A 27,474-nucleotide genomic window follows, 5' to 3' on the forward strand; every position below is an offset into this window, starting at 1 on the left:
TTGAAACTATTTATTGAGTTGTTCTGTACAAGATTAACAGTTTTCATACCACCCCCACCATCTTCAGCAAGACAGTGCCAACACACATAAAAAAAAATAGAATAGTAAACTGCAGCTCTTACACCCAAAAGGAACTGCCATCCCCAGGTAAGTGCCATGGGAGCCTATCCCTCCCCATTCCATCCTGGAAGCGCTGCAAGTTGCCTCCCCAAGGCAGAGGTGCCAGCCTGGCTCCCCATCAGCTGCTCTGCGTGGGCCTGCCGTGCTGCCACTCTGCTCCACACCACTCACTCATTCATTATAGCATGTAAAGAAAAAATATCCCACAGAATTTCCACCACATAAACATTTCCCTGAGGCAAGAGGCTTCGCTAAATTCCTAGAAGGAGGGCATTCTGCTCTGGCCGCGCACACCGGGGCTTCCCAGCAGAAGCATTCAAGTGAAAGCAAAGAGGGAGGAGAACCAGTACCTCGAGTCACTCGCTGAGAGCCCCTATCCTGCCAGGTGTCCCAACCTTTCAGCTCCCAGGGGAAGGTGAAGGTGCCAAGCACCCCTCAGGACGAGGCCTTCAACAGGAACCACGCGACATCCGCTGCTCAGAGTCCACTAAGAAATGCTGTGCTTCGTTTTACCACGCGAGTTCTCTTTGGCTCTTTTGCTACAACCTAGGTATTTTCTGTAAACAGACTTGAAATCTGAGCTGTATCCATTAATGTGAAATACAATCAACTCACTGATTCTTGGGCAGTTATGCATCAGTTCAAACTGAAAACAGTCTTTCTCAGATCTTAACAAAAAACAGAGGAAACTAAAGCAGACATTTGCTGGTATCCTGGGGTCAGCATCCTTTCCCAAAGCTCAAGGAGGAAGCTACAAGCTTTTCCTTGGAATACCAGTAAATTCTATGTGGATCAGCACTATCACTGCACAACTGGGACGTGGCTGTGGGGGCCTGAGAGAAGACAGACTGGGCAGAGCAGGAAACCAAACCTCAGAAAGTTCAGGTGGAGCCTCAGCCTGCCCTTAGCCTGAAAGGGGGTGTGCAGGGGGAGTATTTAGGTCTAAAATTAAGAAAAAACAAACAAGAAAAGACACCCCCCAATTGTAGATGGTCCCTGTTCCTGCAGCTGTGCTGAGCACATGATCCTGGTGCAGGTACCATTAAGGAGAGCAGTGGTTTTCTCTGGAATTCATTTGACATGGGACATTGGTTCATCTGGCTCATTCCCTCTGCCCACCAAATTGATCCTAACTCACAACCCTAGGAAAGAATGGCTTTAGGGGAGGGCCTGGAACCCGCCTGCACATACTGGGATGAGAACTAGTGCTCCTGCTGGATTTGGGACTGTGCTCAGTCACCAGGTCACCACTGAAGTCCAGACAGTGCAGCTTTTTTTTCCTTTTTTTTTTTTCTTTCTGATGTGCAACCATAAAAAGCTCTATTAAATAAACCAGAGTACATTTTAAATACAGAATGATTAAAAAAGGGTTGAGGAGCACACAAAATAGGGTTGAAATGTGTGTCACTAGTCCATTCTTGCTCCACCATAAAAGGCACTGGAATTATGTCTTCCGATCCATGTGACATGCTAAGAAGTGTCCCATTCAATCCAATGCATTCAATGGCAATGAGGATAAAACTGAGCAGGAAAAAAAGCATCCCTTTGGAGGGGAAAAAAGTCCAAAAACTCAAAAGAAGTAGAATTCTGAAAGTCGATGATTGAATCTAAAAATGTCTTTAGTCTCTAAAGAGTCTTCTGTCTCCTCCAGAGGGGAACATCAGGTGGTTCCTCAGATTCACCACACAGGAAATGTTAAATCCTCCAATTAAGTGTAGCACAGTTTTATAGTACAATTGGAAAGTTACTCAAATGTCTTCAAGAAAGCACTGGCAGTGCTAGAATTATCCAAGTAAATCCAAAGCAGAAGAAAGAAGCACCTTTCATACCCTCCAGGGGGAGACCAAGAAGGTAACTGGACTTGGAGGTACTTGGCAGCTACAGACACAGGTGGGTGGGAATCCACTGCAGGACCACCTGAGCCTCCCTGCCAGTTCCAGCTTCTGCCAGTGCCAGGGAATGCAGGAAGGGCAGCAGCAATAAAACAGTGCTACAAAAGGCTCCTCTCATCGGGGCATGGCTCAAGGTGGCCCCATGTGTGGGGCTCAGCTCTGAAAGCCTCTGAGCAGACCCCCCAATGAGTTCCTTGTTGCAGTTCAGTCTCTCCAGTTGTCATAAAAAAAAAAAAATAGAAAAAAACCAAAAAGAAATCAAAAGACACAGCTGGTATCCAAAGTCCATGACCTGTTCCTCTGGATTTTATCCTATGGGTGCTGGAGCTCCCCTCCTTGCAGGTGTCACAACTTGCGCTGCTGTGCATTGGACCCTTTGCCGTGAAGCTGAGAAGCATCTGAAAGAAAATAAAACCAGCTGGGAAGGGGGTTCAGCACCAGCCTGTGGAGGGTGGGCAGCTGGGACAGCCAGGCCTCTGCACAGAGGGAAAGACCTACTCTTCCTTCCCAGCACCAAGGAATCAGGAAGAAGAGGATGTGCCTGGGGACATCTCTGCACTGGGAGCAGCCCAGCCTCTGAGCAAGGGACAAAGGAAGCACTGAGGGTCCCCTGTGGGCTCTCAGCAGAAGCACCACGGCACAATTCCAGCTGCCAGGGAACTCCTTGGCCTGGGCCCTTCTCTAAATCCACCCTGCCACATCTGCCCCTCCAGGAATCCCAAAATACATGGTGTGGTTGCCTTGCATCTACAGGTGGTTGGAAGTAACCTGTTGTACATTTTTGCCGTTGTAATCACAGAATCACTGAGGTTGGAAAAGACCTCCAAGACCGTGGAGTCCAACCTGTGACCCATCCCCAGCTTGTCCCCAGCCTAGAGCACCGAGTGTCTTGGACACCTCCAGGGATGGAGACTCCAAACCTCTCTGGGCAGCCCCTGCCAATGTCTGATGACCATTTCCATGTAGAAACTCCTCCTGATGTCCAACCTAAACTTCCCCTGGCACAGCTTCAGGCTGTTTCCTCTTGTCCTGTCACTGGTTGTGTGGGAAAAGAGGCCAGCCCCTCACCTACAAACACCTTTCAGGTAGGGCTTTAGGTGCTTTATTAATTATTTTCAAATTATTTAATTAAGTGCTTTTTAAATGAAGGCTTTAGGTGCCCACTGATAGCAGCAGGATCCATAGGAATCTCACCACTAATGGAACAGAAAGGAATGGATGTGGAAAAAGATGAGGAAAAGAGATAATACACAGAAGAGAGAAAAAGGAAGGAAATTCAAGGAAACATAAATTTTCCAGGAGCAATTAAAACTACTTCAGACTGTGATGAACAAATTGGAGTACTGAGATGTGCAGCTAAGCAGCAGTGGCACCCAGCAGTGCAGCAACAGCTTCTCCTCCAGGCCAAGAACAACTCCTTGCATGCAAGAGCTCAGCCCAGCACATCCCACAACCACAGAACCAGCACCACATTCCCAGCCCCAGCACAAGGCACCTCCACCAGCAACAGCAGCACCGACCACACACAGGCAAGCACTGGATGCTCTTTGCTCAGAGGCTTTTGGGTGAAGATGGATGTAAAAGCACTTTTATTTAAGGCATCAACATTCCCTTGCATTTGCAGCAACCTCCCACACACCTTGCAGCATTCAGACACAGCAATGCAGCTGTGGGCAGATGTTGGCACAGCCAAACACAGCTTGTGCCACAAAACACAGGAATTCATTTTAAGGTTATGGGAGTCACTTAAATATCTACTGTGTTCTACAGAACATCAGAACTGGGAATGTTCCAAGAGATGGCAGCACCAGTCTCCTTCTCCAATCTTTAAGTGAAAACACCAAGTGAGAAAGCAGGTCCTTGCTGAAGCTATATCCATAGTTAGTTCTCCTTCACTTATTCCCAGTGGTCCTTTGTCTTCTGGCCCTACATCCTGCTGAAGAGTCCATCAAAAAAAACTCTTCTGTTATAAGCCCTATGAACAATGGTGAGGTGATCACTGAATTCCCTCAACCAAAGGGACAAGGAGCTGCTCCTCAGTGAATATATTCCACAAGCCATGTTCAAGGTACAATCCCTGATCTCATTCCAGGAAGTGATTTACAAACAGGAAGGAAGGGTCTGTCACACCAGTGATCACTGCAAGGACCTATTCAGCTCTACCACACCCACCTCAAACTCCAGCAAAGGAAGCAAACCCAACCAATTCTTTACATTTTCACGAGTGCACAACACACTCTTCTTTATTCAGCAAACAAGCACCGAGCTCAGCAGTCAAGGGTGTTTTATTCCATGACTCCTCCAGGAGGCTATGTGGTTATCCATGCACACAGCCACAGGACCAGGCTAGCACTCCTAAATCAGGCTTACTTAGCCCAGGAAGACCATCCCAACAGGAGCAGGTACTAAGATAATGGCACTGATAAAGGGCTAAAGAACACGCCTGAGAAAGCAGAAATAGGAGTCACCAGGGCAGCTCCCTGAAGCAGGCAAACACAATCTGCTGGCACTGAATTTCAATTTTCCTTACTTCTCTCCTTCTTTGGAAAACTCTTGTTTTATGCATCACTTCTGCAGGCATCAAACTGGGGCAGGAACAGGCTTAACTGCCAAATCCTCACGGTGTGAGGAGCAAGTGGAGCAATCTGCATTTACACTACAAACTTGTCATGAAGGAGATGCTGGCAATTAACTCACTGCATAGACACAAGACAGTCTGGTCTGACACATTTTTTGTAGGTCACCAGGAACAAAACTCCACAGAGCTGGAATATTCATTCCAGGGCAGTCCTGGCAGGCTGTGCACAAAGAGGCACCACTTTCATCCTGGTAGGGTAATTCCAAGTATCTCCAGGAACCAACACTTGCTGTAAGCACTGAGAACTCATCATTTCAGAAATCACAGATTCCCAGAACGGTTTGACTGGAAGGGACCTTAAAGCCAATCCCATTCCACCCCCTGCCATGAGCAGGGACATCTTCCACTATCCCAGGCTGCTCCAAGCCCTGTCCAACCTGGCCTTTCAGGGATCCTTTCAGGGATCCTTTCAGGGATCCTTTCAGGGATCCAGGGGCAGCCACAGCTTTTCTGGACAAGCTGTGCCAGGGCCTCCCCACCCTCACAGCCAAGAATTTCTTCCTAATCATGGAATGGTTTGGGTTGGAAGGGACCTTAAAGCCCATCCTGCTCCACCCTCTGCCATGGGCAGGCACACCTTGCACCAGACCAGGTTGCTCCCAGCCCCTCACTCTGTACCTCAGAGAGGCTTTAGTAACAACCACACAGCTGGAAAACATGGATAACCCCTTTGGCTCCAGCCCTGGAGGAAGGATCTGCTGAGATAGAGGGAGACTCAGGAGGCAGAAGGAAAACACAAGCATCTGACAAGTTACCTGGCAAACTCTGTGGTAAATGAGTGGACAGGGCAGAGTGTGGGAGTGGCGCTGCATGGTGGGGGCTGGAGTGCAAACCAGCCAGAAGACCTAGAGAGAAAAACAAAGAGAGGAGAGGGAAAAAAAGGAACAAATACACATCCAAGATAGAAATGAGCAGAGGAGCTGCAGCAGTTAGCAGAAGTAGGGTTCCAGTTATTGGCACTTCTGGGCAAGCTCTAGGGATGTGCCCAAGGTTCTCCAAATGCAACTGCTGGAGATACAAAAGCAGGGACCACAGCATGAAGCAACAGCCAGAGAGATGGGCTGGTGTGCAATGGGCCAGCCCAGCAGATGTTCTAGGTGACAGCACAGGCACACGTGACACACAGGTGACCAGCAGGATACTCACTGTGCCCGAGGCCGTGGTGGAAAGTTCCTGGAGCAGGTCCCGTAACTATTGCATCCTTGGAAACTCCTGCTTTTGGGGAGGAGTCGGAACTGAAGGAGATGACATGGAGAGGGAAAGAATGAATAGGAGAGATAATACCTAACGGGGTGGAGCTCAGGGCAGCTGGCAGCTTTGGGTTGTTGGACTTGTAGGATGGAGCCAGTACACTTAAGGAGGAAGAACTCGTTAGCAGCACAGCTCCACTAGTTCCTTTCTGCAAAGCAATGGAAAAGATCAGTCAGGAGAGGGAGAACCAAGGCGCAGCATCGTACTTACAGATCTGCAAAACATGGAATGCTCAAGAGTTTCCCCTTGGAAAAAACACCCTCCCAGCCAGGGCCCAAGAGATGCCAACACTGCAGATGGACATTGGCAAGCCAGCTCTTCTGACTGTGGCCACACCAGATTTGCCTCCATGCTTCCCTTGCTCTGGAATTGTGACTCCATTAGGCAGAGGAAAAGTTTCCACACTGCCTGTGAGTTCCAGGGATATGCTGCTTATGGCAGCACACACTGCTGGCAACTCCAGGCACTGAGGCCTGACACCCAAGGAACCCCAGGATGTTATTCAGGATCTCTCTCATGGATACAGGCACCACTGGTATCCCAGCTTTCTATCTCAGGAACAGACAAGCTACACAAACTGAGCAGTACATGCTTTCCATTTAAACACACTCCTTGTATTTCCCAGCTCTTTCCATGGGGCACGAAGGAAGGCAGGGATGAGCAGCCAACAACAAATAAATACAACATTAGGAGCTTTTACTTTTTTGCTATAGATAAAAATTAAGCCCCTTTCACCATTAAGTAATACAGTATTTTAGTAACACAAGTCTGTACTGACAACCCAGAAGTCCTCCCTGAAATGTTCTATCCTAACAAATATTGGGAAAATTTCTTCATGGAAGGGGTGGTCAGGCCCTGGCACAGCTGCTCAGGGCAGTGGTGGAGTCACCATCCCTGGAAGGATTAAAGAGCTGTGTGGATGTGGCACCTGGGGACATGGTTTAGTGGTGGCCTTGGCAGTGCTGGGGGAATGGCTGGACTCAATGACCTTAGAGGGCTTTTCAAACCTGAATGATTCCATGTTATTTATTCTATGGGCCACTCATGACGAAAGTGGCGATAATACTAAAATTACTTGGAATAATTTGAAGAAGGCTAAGTTTGTAGATCTAATTAATAACAAATTAATCATTATACTTTTAGTTTAACCAATAAATTTTACCTCTTGCGATAAATTACCTTACTGCATTTTCTCTAAATCCAAATGGGAGCCCTACTGTCCCCTTAACTTGCAGAGCCAGGGCAGCACCATAGCATAGCCTGGGCAAAAACTGCCCTTTGGAAGGCAGCACAGTATTCAGCTTAGTGGTTATTAAAGCTGAAAATGAAAGCTGGAATTCTGGAGGGCAAACCCAGGGCAAAGGCCACAACCTTCTAGTCTAAAGCAGCTAAAATCCAGACAGTCATTCAAGAACTTCAGCAACTGCTTTTGAAGTGTCCTCTTTAGGGCAGTTGTGAAGAAGACAGGAGCTCCCAGCACTGCCCCCTTACCGGCACAGAGGTAGAGGCTGTGGTGCTGCTGACCACAGCTGGCTTTAGGGACGAGGTCAGCAACTTGGCCACCCCCTGGGTGCCCCCACTGGAATCTCCATTGGAGCCCCCAGGAGGTGCCACCAGGGTCAGCTTCTGGGAAACGGGAGTTTTCTTCACGGAGGAGCCGGAGGCCGGGCGGCTGGAGGCTGAGCCCGGGGAAGGGGCCGGAACGTTGGGCAGCAAAGTCCCAGAGGAACTGCCCTGGTTGGCAGAAGCTCCAGAGGAGGAGCTGCTGGAAGAAGCCCCGTGCTTGGAGAGGGACCCAGCGACGAAAGGCGATTTGTAAGATTGTCCTGAAGAGCTGGAGCCACTCGAGTGCTTCCCGGCGTAGCTCAGAGATGATGAGGACAAGCCTTGGCTCTTGTGGGAGCTGCTGGAGTTTTGGGTGCTGCTTGGGGACGTGGAGGAATGGAAGCTCTGAGCTTTGGTTGATGACTTGACCTGCTGGAGGAGGGAGCGCTGGGGCAGAGGGGTGGAGGACTTGGGATTCTGCAGTTTGACAAAGGCAGCTGGGGAGGTGAAGGTTTTCTGGAGCTGAGCACCAGGGTGGAACACCTTCACCTGAGAGCCCGGCACCGGCGTCGAGGCCGGCGGCCCGTGGCCAGGCCTGACCAGGCTGTGGTGCTTCTGTTTAGCCTGGTGGGTGTCAGGAAGGATTTTGCTGGGGGAGGCTTGGCAGGAATGCTCTTTGTAATTAGAGTTCTCTGTCTTCTTGTCTTGAGAAGACTGGCCCAAAGCCAGGGCCTGCTCAGCTAGGAAGTTTAGAGGAGACTGGAGGGAACCAGAGGATGATGTAGGGGAAGGGTTGGGCTTTGGAAATGTCCTCTTCTCCTCTGAGGATGCAAGAGTTGGGATCTTCTCTGGTGGAGCTTTTGGAGCTGCAGGAAGAGTAAAGTCAGGGCTCTCTGCTGCCCTGCTATTTAGCACAGCCAGTTCCTTGGACACAGCTTCCAGGGAAGAGGTGGGGTTGTGAATCAAGTCCTCATCCAAAGAGTCATCCTTGAAGGTGGCAGGAGTGGCAGTGCTGCTGGCAGCTTGGGCTGTCCCAAGGGACAAGAGTTCCCTGGTTTGGGCACTGATGCCTAGGGCTCCTCCCTGGGGCTCTGAGGACAAGGCCAAGGTGCTGCTCGAGTGCAGGGAAGGGACAGACACCGACAGCTTCTTGTCTGGCTTGCAGGAAGAGTCCTGGAACATCACAGGAGAAGACACAGTCAGAAGACAGACAGGGTTTACTGCTGAAAGGGGTGGGAAGGTTCACAATTTGTGGGTAAAAGGCAGGATACACATCATCTGTGCCCATGAGCCCCCACTTCCCTCCCAACTGCCACTGCCATCAATTTTAGCTGCTGTTCCAGTTGTTTTTCTAAGCCAAATACCGAGCAGAGCCATTTCACAGTAGCTGATGTACACATACAAAGCTCCAACACAGGGTTCAGGATGGCAGTCACTTGACTTTCGGCACATACCAACCAAGAGAACCAGAAAACAGAACTCACCTTCACTTTCACCTTAGTAGGAGCTATAACTTTCTTCTTCGCCCTGTTTGGAAGAAGACAAGAGAAACATGGCTCAGTGACTGCCCCAGGGAAGGAGCCAGCTAGGGAGCACACCTGGCCCCTGTTAGTGATGATCTTTGCAGGGAACAGAGGCAGCATCTCAGGTTGCTAGGATTCAAAAGCACATGACATTTGGTTGCTGCTCTTGGAAGCCCCAACTGCCACACAGGGAGAGGATCAGGAAGTGGAGCAGAGTCTTGGAATGGCAGCAGAGCAGTGAAACACCCACACACACATCCTGCATCAGCTGCAGGACCCCACTGCTGCCCTCCTACAGCAATGCCCAGAGAGAAACTGGCACAGAGACTGTTCTGCAGAAGTTACACCTTCCTTCTGTGTTCCCAGAAGAAGCTGAGGATGCAAAAACATCTGCCAAACTCCCAGAGAATAGATCTGGTCAGATGCAATCTCTGGTACAAGACGTCCTGGAGCTGCTGGGTGGTGTGGCTGAGGGAAGGACGACTCTGCACCCTATTCCACTTCTCCTCATGCAGTGCCAAGAACAGGACTGTCTGCCAAACTGACACCAGCCTAAATCCGTGTCCTCATCTATTATCAACCACCAGCAAGATCCATGAGACCCTTTGGGTTAAAGCCCCTGTCCAGCTGGATTCTGACGGCTGCCAACACCAGCCTGGTGCACCCACCTTCACTAGTCTGAGCTGATTGTGACCCTCCTTGAACCAGGCAACAAGAGGGAATCCAGAATCCAGTAAGGACCAAGTGAACAGCCTGCAGTAATCACACTCCACTTTACCTCCCTGAGCCTCCCAGGCCCAGCACAGAGGCCTGACTCCAGGCTCTTGAACCAGGGGCAACCTGGCTTTAAACTTCTTATTTTTGAGCTTACTGAAGGCTAAAGCACCTCAGGAATGTGTTGGGAGATGTCACACACAAACAGCTGCTCTCCCTACACCTCCCCAAAGGAAGCAGTGCTGATCTATGTGAGGGGAGCCAAGCAAGCTCAGGTGCTCCTGCATGATCCCCCCAGGCCCCAGGGAATGGAGATCACCAGTTTTCACTCCAAAGGAATGCTGTGATACTCACAGGACTGATGTGAGGTGTCCGTGTACACGCCTGCTCTCCTTAAACAGTGTCCTAAGAAGGGAAGAGAGCAATGAGAAGTGATATCCAGCAAGACCCAGTAGAGCAGCTGGGATCACTGGACACAGAGCTGCACAGTACAGCAGGGCACTTAGTGAAACTGAAACCATAGAGAGGAGACAAATATTCAGCCCTATTCCAGGAAGATCATCCTGAGCTGCCCCACACAATTCTCTCTCTGGGGAGCAATGCCTGTAGGCACTGGAAAGGCCATTAAGGCAGTGGTTGGACAATGCCTAAGGAAAAAGCTCTGCTGGCTTAAAAAGCCAACTGGAGAGGCAGGATCATCACTCAGGGCCTTACTGCTGCCAGAGATCATGCAAGAGCTCTTCAGCTTCCAGGGAGAAAGTTCCCTTCCCGTGCCTCTCACACAGCAAGGAAGGAGAGAAGGGTCTGTGCTGCCTTTGTGTCCCCAAGCAAGAGCTGAGGTGACTCTACACATCACAGCCCTTTCTGGAAGGACTGACTGAGCACAGCCAATAGACTCAGCTTCATCCAAAGCCCTGCACTACTGAGGGTAAACCAGAGGCTCCCACAAACACTCTGACCCAAACCAGCTGCCACTCAGCTGCTCTCTCACATGTCAGGGAGGAGTTATAAACATTCCTTCAGTACTGGCACATGGCATGTGATTCCTGGCTGGTATTAACAAGACTTTTGTCATCATTTTTCTCTTAAAAAGCAAGCTTACATTAACCTAACATTCTGTTAATTATCTCTTAGCATTAATGAAGGAAACAGACTCATGGCAGGCCTCTCTAACTCATCCATGCAAGTGCTGCTCTGTCCACCTTCAGGTTCCTCTTACTGATAAACTTCTGGGATCATGATGACAGCAAATCAAGCTGATTTATCCATAAAATAGTTAAGTTTTCCTAGAGCCACCAATCCCTCCCCATGGCTGTCACTCTACCTTCTGCCTTTAAACCAAGTCAGAGAATATTTTGAGGTCGATGGGATCTAGAAAGATCAAGTCCAACTCCAAGTCCCAGCAGGAGAAACCATTGTCCTTGGGCCATTGCAAAGCAACCATGAAATCCATTTTTATTGAGGCATTACTTACTGTACTTAATTCCACTGGAAGTGCCTCCTACACTGAGTCTTGGGTGAACACCCAAATGCCCAACAACAGTTTCACCATCAAACTTGGAGCTGAACATTTTCATTTCCTTTCAATCAAAGAGAAGTTTTTAAAACCTTGCAAGCTGAGATCCTCAGGCTGGGTATATCTTCATTAACTAAGGAGGAACCTTCCCCCACCTCCTAATGCCATCTTTCAGCTCCTGCACCACCACACTGCAACCATTGAGCTTCCTGTGCACATACAACTGCATCAAACAGCCATGGACTTTTCCAAGTGGATCATACTTACTGCTCTTAGGAACTCCTACTACATCTTCCTTTATCCCCCAACACCCAGAAAGCAAATTCAGCAGAGAAGACACCACTGCCCAGCTCGTGAAATGCAGAGACAGATCATGGAACAGCCTGGGTTGGAAGGAACCTTAAAGATTCCAGAAGGAAGACTGCAGAGTTGTCCTTTCATTAAAAGTATTGAGCAAATCAAAGCAGGCCAGAAGATGATGACAGTCCCAGCAGAAGGGCTCTGCCATTTGTGTGGCTCTCTGCCACTGCCAGCTTGAGGCCAGGGATGATGGAAAGTGGGAAAGAGCAGGAAACAGCAGTGAGGGTACAGAAACCACACCAAATTCTACTGACTCTAATAAGCCCCTAAAACTTTTCTACTTTGCCTTCTTTTGGGAATACTCCAAAGAAGACTTCCCAAAATATCTGAAAAATGTATCCTTTGTGATTGTAAAGCGACGTTCTGTAATACAGAGCCAAGAAAGCACAGACTGGTCTGTGGGCCTGACCTCAGTGCCAGTTCTACCTGCCAGTGGCACCTGTCTGACATCAACATGGCACCAGGGCGACTCAGCACTGCCACTTACAGTCCTGGCTGCACTCAGGAATTTGTGAGGTGAAAAGGGACAGAGGGAGAGGGAAGAATATGCTGCAGGGCAGGGCTGCCATTCACAGGGCCCTTAGCTGGCTGGAGAAAGGGACCAACACAAGCCTTGTGAAGCTAAATGAAATCCAGCACCAAGTCCTGGAGCTGGGATGGAACAACCCTGGGCAGCAGCCCTGCAGGAAACCCCTGGGGGTCCTGGGGGGAAAGCTGAAGGGAAGCCACTGCTGCAGAGGTGTCCTGCTGAAAGCAAACTATCCCCTGCTCAGCACCTGGGAGTGATCTGGACACAGATCCAGTTCCAGGGTCCCCACAATACAAGAGAGATGCCAACAAACTGGAGACATCCCAAGGAATAGGGACACATGGCAGCCAAGGAGAGGTGGAGAGAACTGGGTTTGTTCAGCCTGGAAAAGGAGAAGCCCCAGGAAGAGTCTAATGGCAGTTTTCCACTACCTAAAGAGATGTGGGGACAGGACCAAGATGGAGCCAGACCTTTCCCAAAGGTGCACAGTAAAAAACAAAAGCAGGGAATATTCAGTTCAGTGCAGGAAGGGGAATTATTGGAAATAAGGAGAAAAGATTTCATGGAGAGTGATCAAGTACCAGAACAGGAGCCCAGAGATGCTGTGGCAATCTCCATCCTTGGGAATTTCCAGAATTCCACATGCCAAGGCCCTGAGCACTCTGATCTGACTCTGAAGCCAGCCATTCCCTGAGCAAGGGCAGGACTAAACGACCTTCCCAGGTCCCTTGGGACAAGGAATCCCTTGATACTTGCTCACCTGGCCTGCATCCAGCCTTTTGGCCAAAGGGGCTTCACCTCTCCTTCTAGGAAGGTCTTCACGTAATCCTCTAGAGACTGAGCCTTATTCTTGTCAAGGACATAACCATCCAACTTAATCTTCACCAAGTGGCAAAGCAGACCCCTGAGGAACAGGAAGATTTCAGATACAGTTATGCAGATTGACCTTTCCCATTTGGAGATCATTCTCTTTATCCAGGCTGGATAAATACAGCAAGACACACCGGGCTCTTGCTAATACAACCCTGCACTGCCTCCTTAGGAAAGGGGAAGGGAAAGGCACATTCCTGCTCTATGTGCACACACATGGATGCACCAGGAAGAAAAGTCTTGTTACCCCTTGCCAGTGTAATCTCCTGAAACAGCTGAGGTAGCAAGCCAGTGCCAGAGCCACAGGCACCAGCAACAACCACAGAACTGAACCTCGCAGCAAGGAGAAGGCAGGAAGCAAAGCTGGCTCTGTCCTACATGGATCAGTGACACAAACTGATTTGTTCCAGAATAAGAAGAAAAAGAGAGCAGGACTGATTTTCCTTCTACCCTTTGTCATTCTCCCCTGTTCTCCCTTCTCTGTCAGTCCCCCAAATGCCAGGGGCAAGAAAATGCAACAGCTTCAACTACTTCTACAACCAGAACCTGGGCATGTGAAGAGTCTGGGCTGCAGGATGTCAGCAATTCAGCTGAATCCCTTCTGTTCCCAAAGATCTGACTCTCTCTTTTGGACTCTGCACAGAGGCTTCTCAGCACTTCTCTCAGGGTTAGCCTGGGCCTGAAATCAGCTTCAAGGTGAGATGTAATAAATGCAGTAATGGCTTCCATAAACAGCAGCATGTGCCACGAACCTCCAAGCTGACTGTTCCTACAGGTGAGCAGCACTGCTCTGTAAACAAGACACAGACACCAAGATGCTTCACTGCCAACTGCAAAGAGTAAGACAGGTCATGAGTTTGCTCAATGTCTTGAGTTATTCAAACCTGATTTCATCATTCCACTGGAATTTCTTCCGTGGGCCCGCGACTCGCTTCCCTCCCTTTTCTTCATCCTCATCATCATCAGAACAAACTCGCTGTTCTTTGTCTTTTTCTTCTTCCAGCATCCTGAAATGGAGACAGAAAACATGGAAATGATTGTCCTGCAGGTTCAAGGGGAGGATTAAGTATCTCTGAACAGCACTGGACAGAGGTATCAATATCAGCAATCAGCCAGAGCTTAGGGTGCAAGCTGAGCTAGGAGCTCAAGGTTAAGAAATCTCCCAATATTTTGTAAGAGATGATGGGACTAATCCAGCCTGACTTTTCCCAGACTACCATGCTCCTAAGGACACACCTGCACATACAAAACCCTTCAGCCAAGCTCTGGTCCCAGCAGTGCTGCTGTAGCTGGCATGGCCACAGACAGCACAAAGAACACACACGGTTTAATTAAGCCAGTCAATGCCCATCAGCAAACTTAGCCTACAAAAGAAAAAGAGGTGGCAAACTTCAGGAGAGCAGGCCACAGGAAGCCTGCTGGGAAAAGCTACAGATGGGGAATGAGCAGATGAGGAGCTTACTTGGAAAACTTGGCCTGAGTATGGGCTTGGCATTCCTCCTGGTACTTGGCCACCTGCTCTGGCATGGCCCTTCCAATGGCTTCCTTCAACTTCTGCAGAGGCTCCTTCAGTCGGCCACCCTGGAGCGAGCACACAACACCCTGAAGCTCCACATGGCTGGGACACCAAAATCCAGTTGGGATGGTGCCCCCAGAGGACACAGCCTGTCTGGGGACAGCAGCCACTGGGGACACACAGGCCTGTGCTGGCCACTTCCCTCACCTGCTCGTAGAGGTAGAGCCTGCGGGCTCGCTTGAGCAGGGTGTCCTTGCTGCAGGGGAAGAAGGCGGCCAGGTGAGCGTAGACCCCCGAGCGTACCTGGCTGCTCAGCTCCCGTGTCTGCAGCTCGATGCTGTGGGGACAAACACAGAGTCAACAGGGACTGTCAGGGACTCCCAGAGCACTCTCAGGGAGTGGGAGGCAGGGAGAGAGGGACAAAGGACAAGGCAAACTGTGTGAAGGTTCTTTGGATTCTACAATCAACAGATTTTATCCCAAGCTATGCTTCGAATCTGGGAGTAACTGGAGAAGGAACAAATGGAAGTCAGCAGTCTCATCTGTTCTGCAGCTCTCCCTGGCAGCTGCATGGAGGAGAGTCAGGCAGTGAAATGAGAAGAGCACACTGGTTATGTCAGATGCTGTGGCACTGGAATTCGGGACAATACAAAATCAAACTTTATCCCTTGGGTGATCCCTTCCAAGTGAGCAGATGAGAGAGATCAGCGTGTGCCAAACCCACCTATGAACTTAAACAGAAACTAGGAGTCTGGCTTTATAAGCCACCTCTCAGTGTCAGAAAGTGTAAAAGATTCATCACCCCCATCATCAAAGTCACAGAATGCTTTGGATTGGAAGAGACCTTAAAGCCCATTCCACCCCCTGCCACGGCAGGGACACCTTCCACTGTCCCAGGCTGCTCCAAACCCCTCCAGCCTTGGACACTTCCAGGGATCCAGGGACAGCCACAGCTTCTCTGGGCACCCTGTGCCAGGGCCTGCCCACCCTCCCAGGGAACAATTCCTTCCCAATATCCCATCCAGCCCTGCCCTCTGGCACTGGGAAGCCATTCCCTGTGTCCTGCCACCCCAGCCTCTTGTCCCAAGTCCCTCTGCAGCTCTCCTGGAGCCCCTTTAGGCCCTGGAAGGGGCTCTGAGGTGTCCCTGGAGCCTTCTCCTCTCCAGGTGAGCACCCCCAGCACTCCCAGCCTGGCTCCAGAGGGGCTCCAGCCCTTGGGGAATCTCCATGCCCTCCTCTGGACTCTCTCCAGCAGCTCCATGTCCTGCTGCTTTTGGCCCCAGGGCTGGAGGCAGCTCTGCAGGTGGGGTCTCACCTGAGAGGGCAGAATCCCCCCCTCCTGCTGCCCACACTGGGGCTCAGCCCAGCCCTGGGGGGTTTCTGGGTGCTCACAGGGGGGCATGTCCAGCCTCTCACCCATCAACACCTCAAGTCCTTCTTGTAGGGCTGCTCACATTGAGTTCTTCTCCCAGTCTGTACTCATGTCTGGGTTTGCCCTGACCCAAATTGTACAGCAAATTTGTACAAATCTATCTAAATCTGCTCTGAATAAGGCTGAAGTGATTGGTTTGACACCAGACAAGGACTGTTTGTGCAGCCAGCACTGGAATGCTGGAAGGTGGTAATCAGCCCTGGAAATGAGAGGGAAAGAGAGTCCCAAACCTCCCCTTGGCAGTTCCCTGCAAGTGCCTGGATAAACCTTAATGAAATTAAAGCCTGGGTGTCAGTATTACTGCACTGATCACAAAGCCCTGTGCATTCATCAGCTCTCTCCATGCTCTGGCAGAAGAATGAAACCATTATCTGCAGCTGCCTGAGCAACACTGGAACTCTGCAATTTGGGGCCTCAAAACACAGAGCAGGAATGGAATTCCTCCAGTTTTCCCAGAGAACCAACTGAACACAGCAGCCTTATCCCAGTTATAAACAATTCTACATAGCATGTAAGTTAAGTAGCAAAACATGCCTGACATCTCTCACAGGGAGAGATTTACTGGTCTTGCATCAAGCAAAACTCACAGGTCAAGTGACCAAATTAAGGCACATAAATATCAGGCAGCATCTTGAGAACAGGAGGCCTGGATACATCCCCTCCAACATTCAACCTCATCATATTTCAACTGAAAGCATTTCTAGGAGACTTTCATGTTATCCTGGGCATCTTCTACCTGGAAGACTTGTACAAGGACAACCCCACAATTCCTGCTGAACCTGCTCCTGAATTTACCAAAAATGTTCTGCCTAATGCTCTCTGCTGGCAGCACTTACTCCAGTATGATGTTGTTGATGTCCTGAGTGAAGAATCTCTGCTTGCCTTCTCCCTCAGCAGCTCTGGCAGCCTGGAAGTCAGGACATAACACAAATCATCAGCAGCTCACAGCTGGCACATGCAACCAGGTGTCTTCAAAACCACCACAGAACTACTGCAAAACAAGGCACAGTTTTATTTCATAAGCTCTGTCACAGCAGAAGTGACGTGGTGCCCTGTTCTCTCACTCCTCTCCAGTTCAAGTCCAGCCCTGCCTGAGCTGGTAACACCATGTCCTGCACACCTGGTGACCTTCCCAGTCTGGATTCTCCTCTCCAGATGCACTGGAGTTACCAATCTGGAGCGAAGATTCCTCTGTTTCGTGGGACAAAGGAGGTGGCTTGGTGGCTTCTTTGGCAGACTTGCCATGGGGACAACAACAGCTTCAGGGCATGGTTTTGACTTCTCAGTAGATTGAGGAATATGAGCACAGAGCTTGTCCCTGGACCAGCAAAGCTCATCCTAATCACATCTAAGGAAGGTTGAGGAAACTTATCACCAGGTTTTCTACATCAATCTGGAAACTAAGCCAAGACACCAACAGAGAAGAGTCACAGCCACAGGGGATGTGTTATTCCCAGTCAACACCATGGAAACAAAAAAAAAAAAGTCTTGTTCAGGAAGCTTCCTGAGCTATGACTGCAGCTCACAAAGCGCTGCCCAAAAACATCACACCCATGAAAAACATGTCCAGCAGGAAAATAATTCCAAGAGATGAATGAGATAGTAGCAAATTGCCAAAAGCTTTCAGTTTTTTCTGAGTGGGGATATAAACAAAACTGGGATTTGGCACAAGACAGCACAATGAGTTAGTGATTCCTTGCACAGGAAAGGAGACCAGGAGAAGATTTTGAAATCCCATGATTTACCACTCCAAAGTTGAGGCAGGCAAGCAATTAATTTATGCCCAGAGGGTGAACATTCCTCCCTGCTAGCAGCAGGTGGTATCAAAGGAGAAGGCTCAGTGCTAAGGAGAATCCTCAACAGGAAAATTACTTAGGAAGCAAAGGGTTAAAGTCAAAGCAGCTCAAGTAGAAGAGGAAATGCCTGGAAGCTCCATTTAACTAAGGAGATGCTCCCACCTCTGGGATGAAGAGACTTGGCTCTCAGGCAGAGGTACAGCACCTCTTCATTCCCACCTGAGCTCCCAAAGTCCCAACTGATCCAGAGGTTTCAGTTTGTTACTTTTCTTAACATCCACAATCCAGCAACAAGAGACATAGCAGCAGGAAAATCTAAGCAGGAAAATCAGTGGGGACTCTGCTATTGAACTGTTTCACAACACCAGAACAATTAACCTGATATCTTGGAACTTCCAAAATACTCTCCTTTAACTCAGATAGAGTCAGAAACAGCTATTTTGGTGCTTTCTGAAACAGAAACATCCACTAAGAGCCCATAATTTTTATCAGCTGTAGCAATACTTGCTTCAATTCCTCCTCCCTTCCCATCTGCTCACCCCCACTGCACAACTCAGCAGAACAGTTCTCTAACAGCAGCTTATCTTTAGTAACAGGAGTTACTCAGCATCTCTTACTTAAGTAAGAGGCGCTCTAAACTGAGGTGCCCCAAGAGGCAGAACCACCACAGAGCTAGAAGGGCATGTCTATGACTTAAAATCAATGTTTAAAACCACACCAGCAGAAGGAACAAAACCTCCCAGCACTTGTTGGCAGGCTGATGGTGACAGCCCTCACACCACAAAGCTAAAAGCACACTTTGACATGCCAGGAAGGGATCCCTGACCAGCACCCAATGTTTTCCTTCTCCAAAACAGACTGGAGCTTCCCAAAGCACACCACCTGTTGGAGAAGATGTGTGAGTCCCCCAGGAGTCCAGCTGCAGGAAGAGCTACTGGTGAAAATACACAGGATCATCCTTCTAGACATGAATATATTCCACTCCCTAAATGGTACCCCAACAATGAGTGTCAAAAATGGTTAAAGGACTCAAACTGCCAAATTGGTGCAGCTCCAGGCAGATCAGCAAAGGATCTGCCTGTGAATGGAAATGGTTCTAGAAAATGCCCAAGCCCCATCTACAGGGATTTCCAGTATGTAGAAATCTTCTCCCAATGTAGAGCTGTGGCAATGTTTTCCAGCTGCACCCTCTTACTTTACACACAGTGCACCCCTTCACTGCCCTGAACAGCACAGCACATTAAAAATATTATGATGGAACTTGTCCTTGTCATGGTTTTACCCCAGCCTGCAACTCAGCCCCACACAGTTGCTTGCTCCCTCATCCAGGTGGGATGGGGCAGGAAACCACAAGGGTAAAAGTGAGAAAATTCATGGGCTGAGACAAGGCACTGTAACAGGGAAAACAAAAGCCATACAAGCAAAGGAAAACAAGGAATTAATTCCCCACTTCCCATGGACAGGCAGGTGTTCAGCCATCCCCAGGAGAGCAGGGCTCCATCACATGTAACAGGTTGTTCCTTGGGAAAACAAATGCCATCACTCCAAACATTCCCCTCTTCCTTCTTCCCCCAGCTTTATATGGCGAGCATGACCCCCCATGATCTGGGATATCCCTGTTGGGATCAGCTGTCCTGGCTGTGTCCCCTCCCAGCTCCTCGTGTCCCCTCCCAGCTCCTCATGCCCCACAGGCCCCTCTCTGGCAGTGTGGGGTGAGGAGCAGCAAAGACCTTGGCACTGGGTGAGCTCTCCCTGCAGAGCAATAATAAAAATATCCCTGGGTTATCAGCTCTCTTTACAGCACAATTCAAAACAGCCACTGTAGGGAAAATTACCTCCATCCCAGCCCAAACCAGCCCTCCAGCCTCAGTAATTCACATTTCAGTTCATTCATGTCAAACTGACTCTGGACATTACTTCTTGCATCAGGTCCATACTTTGCCAAGAGGGGTAAAGAAGGAATCCTGATCAGGTGTGATCTTGAGTGTTACATCCAGTAAGTAACAAGGTCCAGCACTTGGACATCACTTGACATCTGGGCCTTCAAGAAAGTGACTTAGAGGAAACAGGATGACACAAAGGTGTGATCCCAGTGGATGTGAGAAACTCCCCCACTGGAATGTCCTCTGTCCCTGGGTGCTGCCACACACACCCAGCAGAGCTGTACCCCTCCAGTAACCACCAGCCCCACTGCCCCCAGGAGCTGCTGTACCTGAGCCAGTTCCTTGATGCGTTTCTCCAGTGGGGCTGGGAGCCCTTCTGGGAGGGATGGTGGCTGCTTGAACTCCTGCTCCAAGCCTGTGCCACCAGGGTCGCTGCCATCGTCCACCTCGGGGAAGGGACTGCCCTCCGGGGACTCGCTGAGGAGCCGCTCCAGCTCCAGCTCGCTCAAGGAGTCCATGGCTGTGGCTGCCTGGAGCAGGTCACTGTCACTGGCGTGGCCAAAGAGGGACAGCAGAGGGTCTGCCATGGCCTCTGCCTCCCTTGGGGCTGCAGGGTCTACTGGGGAAGGAGTCACCACTTTCTGCTCTTCATCTTTTTTCTTCTGAGCATCCTTCTCCTTCTGAAACTTTTTCAGCATCTCCTTGACACTGAGAGCTCCAGAGTATTTCTTCTTCTTCTTCTCCTTACTTGCATTTAATGCTGTGAAGCTGCAGACAAAGAGTAGAAGGGGAAAGGGAACTGAATAAAAGATCAAGGAGCAGAGAGGGTCCTTTCCCCCCCCAGTTCACTTCAGGCACAATTCCCTGGAAAGTCTTAGCCCCTTAACCAGTTACACCAGAAAAAGTATTTTACAGCTTCTAAAAGTCCTAAGGTTCTGGCTGCTCATCTTAGATCAGAGAAGGCTGTCCTGACTCACTGCAGAGAGGTGCTGGGGCTTAAACCATCTCCACAGAGCTCTGCTTTCATCTAGCTACATGATATTATTGTTACTCCAGCAAGGAAGGTTGGGAAATGCACAATTAGTACAGAGGAACTGAGGCAGAACAGAGTTAGTGTGGAGCTTTCTGCTGTGTTAAAACCAGGAGAGCAAATTCCTTTCCTTGCTCACTTTGAAGAATCACACACTGATGATACCACACCAGACACATGGGTTGCTGTTGCCCAAATGCAGATCCATGCAGGAAAAAATCAATTACAAAGAACAGTTAAAGGAAAAAGGAAAAAATTTAGGAGGAAAATGTAGGGAACGAGTGAAAAACAACAGATATAGATACTGAAAGAGACAGTCCAGGCAGACCAAAGCAAAGACAGAGCTACAGCACAAGATGACTCAGAACAAAAAGAAAAAACACTCAATTTTACAGCCCAAAAGCTATAAAGAGCTGAGCACTCATCCAAGAAATACTTTGGCCAGAAGTACAAAGGACTGCCCAGAGAGAGCAGTAACACAGCCTGCCTTGTAACCTCTCCCTCCCTTGCCATCCCGACACTCATACGGCCCCGAGCCCCAGCCCTTCCCACCTGCCTTTCCTCCCACAGCTTCGTCCCAACAGCTCTTATCTTCACTGTCAGTGCCTAAACAGAGTTCCAAAAACACAACACCACAGAGAGCTGTGCCCCTCTGTGCTCACACACTGCTACTGTGGAGCTGTGCTCCTTCTCTGATCATCTCCTGCCTTTCTTTCCCACTTGAGAAGCAACAGAGGATTTCCTGCTGGTGTTTGCAATGTGCATTTGAGCCACCCCACACTGCAACAGGTTCCTACTGCAGCCAGCTGGAACCCTGACACAAGGTGCTGAGTGGCAAGAATTCCCTCCTCCCCTCCTTACCCAGCTTTTGGAAACTTGGACTTCTTTGATTTCTTTTCCTTGTCATAAGAATCATCCTTCTTCTTCTTCTTTATTTTTTCACCCCCATCTTTCAACTTCCGCTTCTGCAGAGGGTTAAAACCGAGTCACAATCAAAGAGTTTCCCACAATATTACCAGCACTCCCAGAGCCACTTTGGGACTTCTCCCAGGAATGTGAAAACACAGGAATAATTAACCCAATCCCCCCACATCCTTCACCACGGTTCTGGCACGTGTTGCCTTCAGCATTTGACAGCATCCCCATAATGCTGTGACTTCCAGGGTGACAGGGAGCTGCTGTCACCTCTGCTCTGGGAGCCAGGCAACCCCACCAGAGCCTTATCCATGCCAGACATGCTTCATTTTACTAAGAAATTCTAGGATACAATGGGATTTCAAGTGCTTATCCCTATTCTGTCCACACCAAGTCATTAATCTGTCCCACTCTGGATACTAAAACACTTTCATGCAGCAAGCTCTGAGCTGTAACAGAGGGAATAACTGAGAAAGCTGCCTTTGCTTACCTTGGGACACTTCTTCTTCTTCTCTTTGACATAGTCATCCTCAGACTCAGAGGCCTGCCGGAACTGCAGCGTTCCTGAGTTGATGTAAAACCCTCCATACTTCGTAGTGAGAGAGGCAGGAACCAGCTCATCATACTGGAAATAATAGAGAACAGTTTATTAGCAATGGGAGCTTGGTTACTTCATTCCATAGCTCAGCTGCTTGGAAGATGCAGTGGGATTCACAGAATCATAAGATATGCTGGGTTGGAAAGGACACCCATGAGGACTGAGTCCAACTCCTGGCCCTGCAGAGACACCCCAACAATCCCAACCTGTGCCTGAGAGCGTTGTCCAAATGCTTCTTGAGCTCACACAGGATTGGAGTTGTGGCTACTTCCCTGAGAAAGCTGTTCCAGTACCAGACAATGCCCACCTAAAGCTCCCTGACTCAGCTCCAGCCATTTCTTCAAGTCCTGTCCCTGGTCATGAGACTGAGGAGATTGTGCTCCCCCAAGAACACACTGGAATGCCTACCAGCATCTCCTGCCATGTAGCTGCCCCAGGAGCTCTCATTCCCTGGCCCTGGCACCTTCCTGGCTCACTCCCAGTCCAGGTTCAGCCTCCCAGGCAGCCACCTTTAGCCACTCTCACACCCCCAGCACTCACAGCTTCCGAGTTGTCGATGAAGGAGTCGGACTCATCATAGCCATACCCCATATCAATCAAATCCTGAATCCGGTCCTTCCTGCGCCTCTTGCCACCCTGAACAAGGAAACATGGACACTGTGATCACTTTTCTTTCCCAGTACCACAGAGACACCCTGACACAGGACAGCAACACTGGCTCCAGAACAGAAAAGCTACAGCAGAACCAAACCAGGGCTGGCTCCCATTACCCTGTACTCCCAGGGTGTGGTAAATCTAGTTTTAAGCTTTGTCATACAGAAATGAAACAGTGCAGCCAAATGAAAAACTGCCAGCCAGACTCCACACTGAACTGGGTCTGCATCCCTTCCACATTCCTGCCAGGGCTCTCTTCCATAGGGCTTGCTCTTCCCTAAGTGCTCCAGTGGGTACAGACTCAGCGCTACAGGCATCAAACACACACAGAGTGTGTCAGGGTGACCCATGGGCCAAATCTGTATCACAAAACAACACACAACTTGCTACCCAGAAGTGCCAAAGGGTATAAAAACCACAGTGTGGTTTCAGTGCCAACCACAGACATAATGCAAAAGGAAGAACAGAAAGGAACAGATAAGACAGATCCATGCAGCAGGGTCCTGAGGGCAGTGGACTCATCACAGCCCCATGCTCTAAGACTTGGCACATTCCATCCACAGCAACAAAGCCTAGAAATTAAGTTTTGCTTAAGGAAATTCAATTTTATCAATTACATTAAGCGATCTGCTGCTCACTTTAGTTCATGTCATTCATGTTAATCCGACTCATCTGATTTAAGAATGAATCTGAACTATTTTTACAGCCCTGAGATAGAAAAAGACCATAAAAACCAGCATGTGGCAGCCAGGATAAAGGACTAGGGGAGAACAGGAACTCGAGAGCCATTAAAAGCACTGCCTGAGAGCTGAACAGCACAGCCCAGACCAAAGAATAACACAATTTAAAGAAGAAACACTTACATATTTTTCTTCAAACTTCCTAGCAAGAGCCTCCACTTTATGCCTTTCCTTTTCCTCATCATTGAAGGGATCAGCCAGATCTTTCTTCTGTAGAAACAAAAGGGTTAAAACCATGCCAGTCAGTGCTGTCACACTGCCACCAAAACCCTATGAATTAAACCCATTCTGACTGGAGCAGCTGGGCAGAAGCTCAGGTAAATCAAGCTTTAGGACAGTGCTGATCAACATCTTCATCAGGGACAGTGGGATCAGGGCACTCTCAGCATGTCTGGAGATGCCTCCCAGCTGTGTGGTGTGGCTGACACACCTGAAGGTGGGAGGCCATCCAGAGGGACCTGGACAGGCTGGAGAGCTGGGACCATGGGAACCTCACCAAAGCCAAATGCTGGTGGAGCACCTGGAACCCAGCAGATCAATCCAGGCTGGGAGACGAAAGGATCCAGAGCAGCCCTATGAGAAGGATTTGAGGTGTTGGTGGGTGACAGCTGGACTTGCCCTGGCCATGAACACCTAAAAACCCCCCAGGGCTGGGCTGAGCCCCAGTGTGGGCAGCAGGAGGGGGGGATTCTGCCCCTCTCAGGTGAGACCCCACCTGCAGAGCTGCCTCCAGCCCTGGGGCCAACAGCAGCAGGACGTGGAGCTGCTGGAGAGAGTCCAGAGGAGGGCATGGAGATTCCCCAAGGGCTGGAGCCCCTCTGGAGCCAGGCTGGGAGAGCTGGGGGTGCTCACCTGGAGAGGAGAAGGCTCCAGGGACACCTCAGAGACCCTTCCAGGGCCTAAAGGGGCTCCAGGAGAGCTGCAGAGGGACTTGGGACAAGGGATGGAGGGACAGGACACAGGGAATGGCTTCCCAGTGCCAGAGGGCAGGGATGGATGGGATATTGGGAAGGAATTGTTCCCTGGGAGGGTGGGCAGGCCCTGGCACAGGGTGCCCAGAGAAGCTGTGGCTGTCCCTGGATCCCTGGAAGCGTCCAGAGCCAGATTAGACAGGGCTTGGAGAAGACTGGGATAGTGGAAGGTGTCCCTGTTTATGGCAGGGGGTGGAATGGGATGAGCTTTAAGGCCCTTTCCAAACTATGCTGGGATTCTGAGAGTGTCTCTGTGGTTTGGGTTCTCCCAGCTAGTTTTGTACCTGCTTCTGCTTCTCCCAACCCTCAAAAAAAAAAAAAAACCCAAAAATGAAGTGGCATAAAACATCAACTGACTGCTAACAGTCCTGAAGGAAAACAGTAAAAGGAACAGAATCCATCAAGCTTCTTTTCATTGACAATCATTCCTAACTCAAAGTTTAGATGCTACAGGAGTTTTCATTCATGTCTCCTTTGGTGCTCTCTGGAAAACAGCTCCTTATCACTGCCAGCCACCCAGGTATCAAAACTCACTTTAGATCCAGTCATTCAAAACTAAAGGAGCATCACATCCCTCACCTGCCACCAGCACAACATCCTCCCAACACCAAATTCCAGCCAGGACAAAGGAGCGACACAGTGTGGCCTGACAACAACTGTGGGTCAGTTCTTCTGCCTGCAGGACGTTCACCCGCCCTCCTCCCACCTTGCAGCACCTCACAGCAAACACAGACCCAACTCTCAAAACAACGATGCTGAGACAGCCTTTGAGACCTTCAGCTACAACACAGGTTCCCACAGGCCCCCAGGGACACTCACCTTGTCACCTGAAGAACCCCCTTTCACTTTCCCTCTGCAGCTCTTGAGGAGATCTGGGTAGAAGAACTCCGGGCAGCGTTTGTGGTCTGGCTCGAAGAGGGTCAGGGTGATCCGCACGGCCGTGGCCGCTGGCTCGGGCTCCGGGGGCTGCTCTCCATCGTCCTTCCGAGACCTTTTCAGGAAGCTGCTGCTCAGTGGGCCATGCAGAGTGGTGAACGAAACCCTGTGGGGCTCTGTCATGGCTATGGCCAAGTCTTAGCAGGCCTCACGGCATCCTTCCCATTGCATTAGGAAAGGTCTGTCAGGCTGCACTGATGGATTTCACCAAGGATAATTGAGGATGCTGGCAGAAGAACAAGTGCTTTGCTTTTGGAGTTTTCTCGGGAATTGACAAAGGGCCGTGCTGCGAGCGCTTGCTGCAATCATTAGAGAGAAGAAAGAAAGAAGTCAATCCTTGTACCAGTCTTCCCTCCAACACTGGAAGTTCCCCGCTATCCCTCCAGTCCATTGCAGATCTCTCTCCTCAGACCACACCGCTCCATCTGTAAGGGCTGAAGGAAATCCAGCTGCCGGGGAAACAAAACCAGCCTGCCAGACTCGCTTTGACGCGGCCCAGGAGCCCTGGGCACAAACACCCGGCTGGGCTGCACCTCCCGGGGCCGAGGCTGCACCTCCCGGGCTGGGGCTGCGCTCCGGCCGCCTGATCTCCCGCTGCACGGAGGCCCGGACACCACCGTCCCTGGGACAGCAGCCCAGGCGGGGGCTGAGCGGGGCCCGGGGTGGTAGCGCGGCCGGAGGGAGCGCGGCCCGCGGGGCTGAGGGGAGGCCCGAGGCCGTGGTGCCGGGGGCGCGCAGGGGCCGCCGGGCCCGCCCGCCCTCACTCACTCACCGCCACCGCTCCGGGCCCGGGCCCGCGCCCGCGTCACGTGGGCGGTGCTGCCCTCGCGCCGGGCCGCGCGCGCCGCGGCCAATCAGCGACCGCTCCGACGGCCACGCCTCGCATCGCAACCAATCAGCAGCCGCCGCCGCGGCCACACCTCGCGGGAACGGCTCGCGGATGGCTGTCCCTCACCACGTGATCGAGGGGGCCAATCACCGCCGCTGGCACCGCCCCGGCCCGCCGGCCCGCGCGCGGCGGCGGGGGGGGCGGCAAGATGGCGGCGGCCCCTGAGGGAGCGGCGGAGGTTCGGCGGGGAACTATCGGAGAGGCTGCCCGCGTCCCCTTCACTCACCGAGCAGCGTTTGGTGGAGCCTCATGGGACTCAATGGCGTGAAGGCTCCAGGAAGCTGCCGCTCGTGTCCCTTAAACAAGCTCAGGTTTCCTCCATGGAATGAAATGAAACTTAGGGAATGTGTGCAACGATAAGGGGCAACAGAGTAATCTAATATATCTAAACAGTGGCTCGTGTGGATAAGGCTGCAGGCCGGTGCTGGAAGACCTTGACTGGAGATGACAAACTCCCATCAGACCCTGAAGGTGCTGGGACCGGCTGGACGGGACACGGTGGATCCAGCCCGGCACTGACAGAGCTGACTGAGGGCATCGTGGGACCTCTCCATTTATTTTCAGGGTCTCTGGAGTCTGGCAGGTCTCTATTGAGTGGAAGGTGATAAATGTCTCAGTTCTCAAGCAGGCTTAAGGAAGAAGACTCTGAATCCTACAAGCCTGTCACTCCCACTTCAGTGTCTGTTGAAGTCCTGGAGGTTATTTAGGGAGCTGCTGGAAAACCCTTGAGGACAACGCAGTCAGTAGTCACAATCAGTGTGGGTTCATAGGGAGAAGGTCCTGCTTAATCTGCTTAATTCCCATTTGTGAGGAGCTCAGGCACTGATTCCCCAGAGTCACAGAATGCTTCAGGCTGGAAGGGACCACAGTGGCTCAGGCAGGGTCAGCCCAGGGCACAGGGCTGTGTCCAGACTGTTCTGAAATATCTCCAGTAACTCCCTCTTGGCAGCCTGTTCCAGTGTACGTGAAAGTTTTTCGTTGTGTTCATTTGGAATTTCCTGGGCTCAGTCCCTGCCCACTCCTCTGGTGCCACTGCTGGGTCCCTGGAGCAGAGCCTGGGCCCTGCCCTGAGCCCTCCCTGCTCACAGGGACACCCAGGGCTGAGGGCCCCTCTCAGCTGGGGCTCCTCTCCAGGCTGAACAGCCCCAGCTCCCTC

At 50.6% G+C, this 27,474-nt stretch overlaps 1 protein-coding gene across 10 annotated transcripts; it reads right to left on the reverse strand.

The window, feature by feature from the left end:
• Positions 1-26: 26 nt before the first annotated feature.
• UBN1 (ubinuclein 1) lies at positions 27-26,245 on the reverse strand. 10 transcript variants are annotated; one of them, XM_088064132.1, is made up of 18 exons: positions 26,202-26,245; positions 25,313-25,728; positions 23,646-23,732; positions 22,669-22,764; positions 22,021-22,155; positions 21,477-21,580; positions 19,915-20,353; positions 16,743-16,813; positions 14,682-14,811; positions 14,421-14,560; positions 13,843-13,965; positions 12,849-12,992; positions 10,038-10,088; positions 8,931-8,973; positions 7,393-8,619; positions 5,797-6,049; positions 5,406-5,495; positions 27-2,410 (listed from the first exon to the last, which is right to left on the reverse strand). In XM_088064132.1, exons 2-18 carry the CDS (start codon positions 25,550-25,552, stop codon positions 2,358-2,360), a joined length of 3,426 nt encoding a protein of 1,141 aa, XP_087920258.1. In that variant the 5' UTR covers positions 25,553-25,728; positions 26,202-26,245; the 3' UTR covers positions 27-2,357. The 10 variants fall into 10 exon arrangements, with proteins under 10 accessions (XP_087920258.1, XP_087920260.1, XP_005522853.2 ...); XM_088064134.1 differs by lacking the exon at positions 26,202-26,245 and having other exon boundaries at positions 5,797-5,885; positions 6,002-6,049; positions 25,313-26,074; XM_005522796.3 differs by lacking the exon at positions 26,202-26,245 and having other exon boundaries at positions 14,421-14,539; positions 25,313-26,074.
• Positions 26,246-27,474: the final 1,229 nt, after the last annotated feature.

This window comes from Pseudopodoces humilis, chromosome 18, assembly GCF_049639895.1.
Source record: "Pseudopodoces humilis isolate 2021_Gansu_Grassland_sample_001 chromosome 18, ASM4963989v1, whole genome shotgun sequence".
NCBI lineage: Eukaryota > Metazoa > Chordata > Aves > Passeriformes > Paridae > Pseudopodoces > Pseudopodoces humilis.

Bases quoted from the DNA above. Each gene is read 5' to 3' on its own strand.
- UBN1 (XM_088064132.1), bottom strand. From the start codon at position 25,552: ATGACAGAGCCCCACAGGGTTTCGTTCACCACTCTGCATGGCCCACTG. The intron at 6,050-7,392 runs GTAAGGGGGCAG...ATTGCTTTGCAG, and splicing joins CAGCCTCTACCTCTGTGCCG to AAAGGAACTAGTGGAGCTGT. The intron at 2,411-5,405 runs GTAACTTGTCAG...ATTTTCTTTCAG, and splicing joins TTTACCACAGAGTTTGCCAG to ATGCTTCTCAGCTTCACGGC.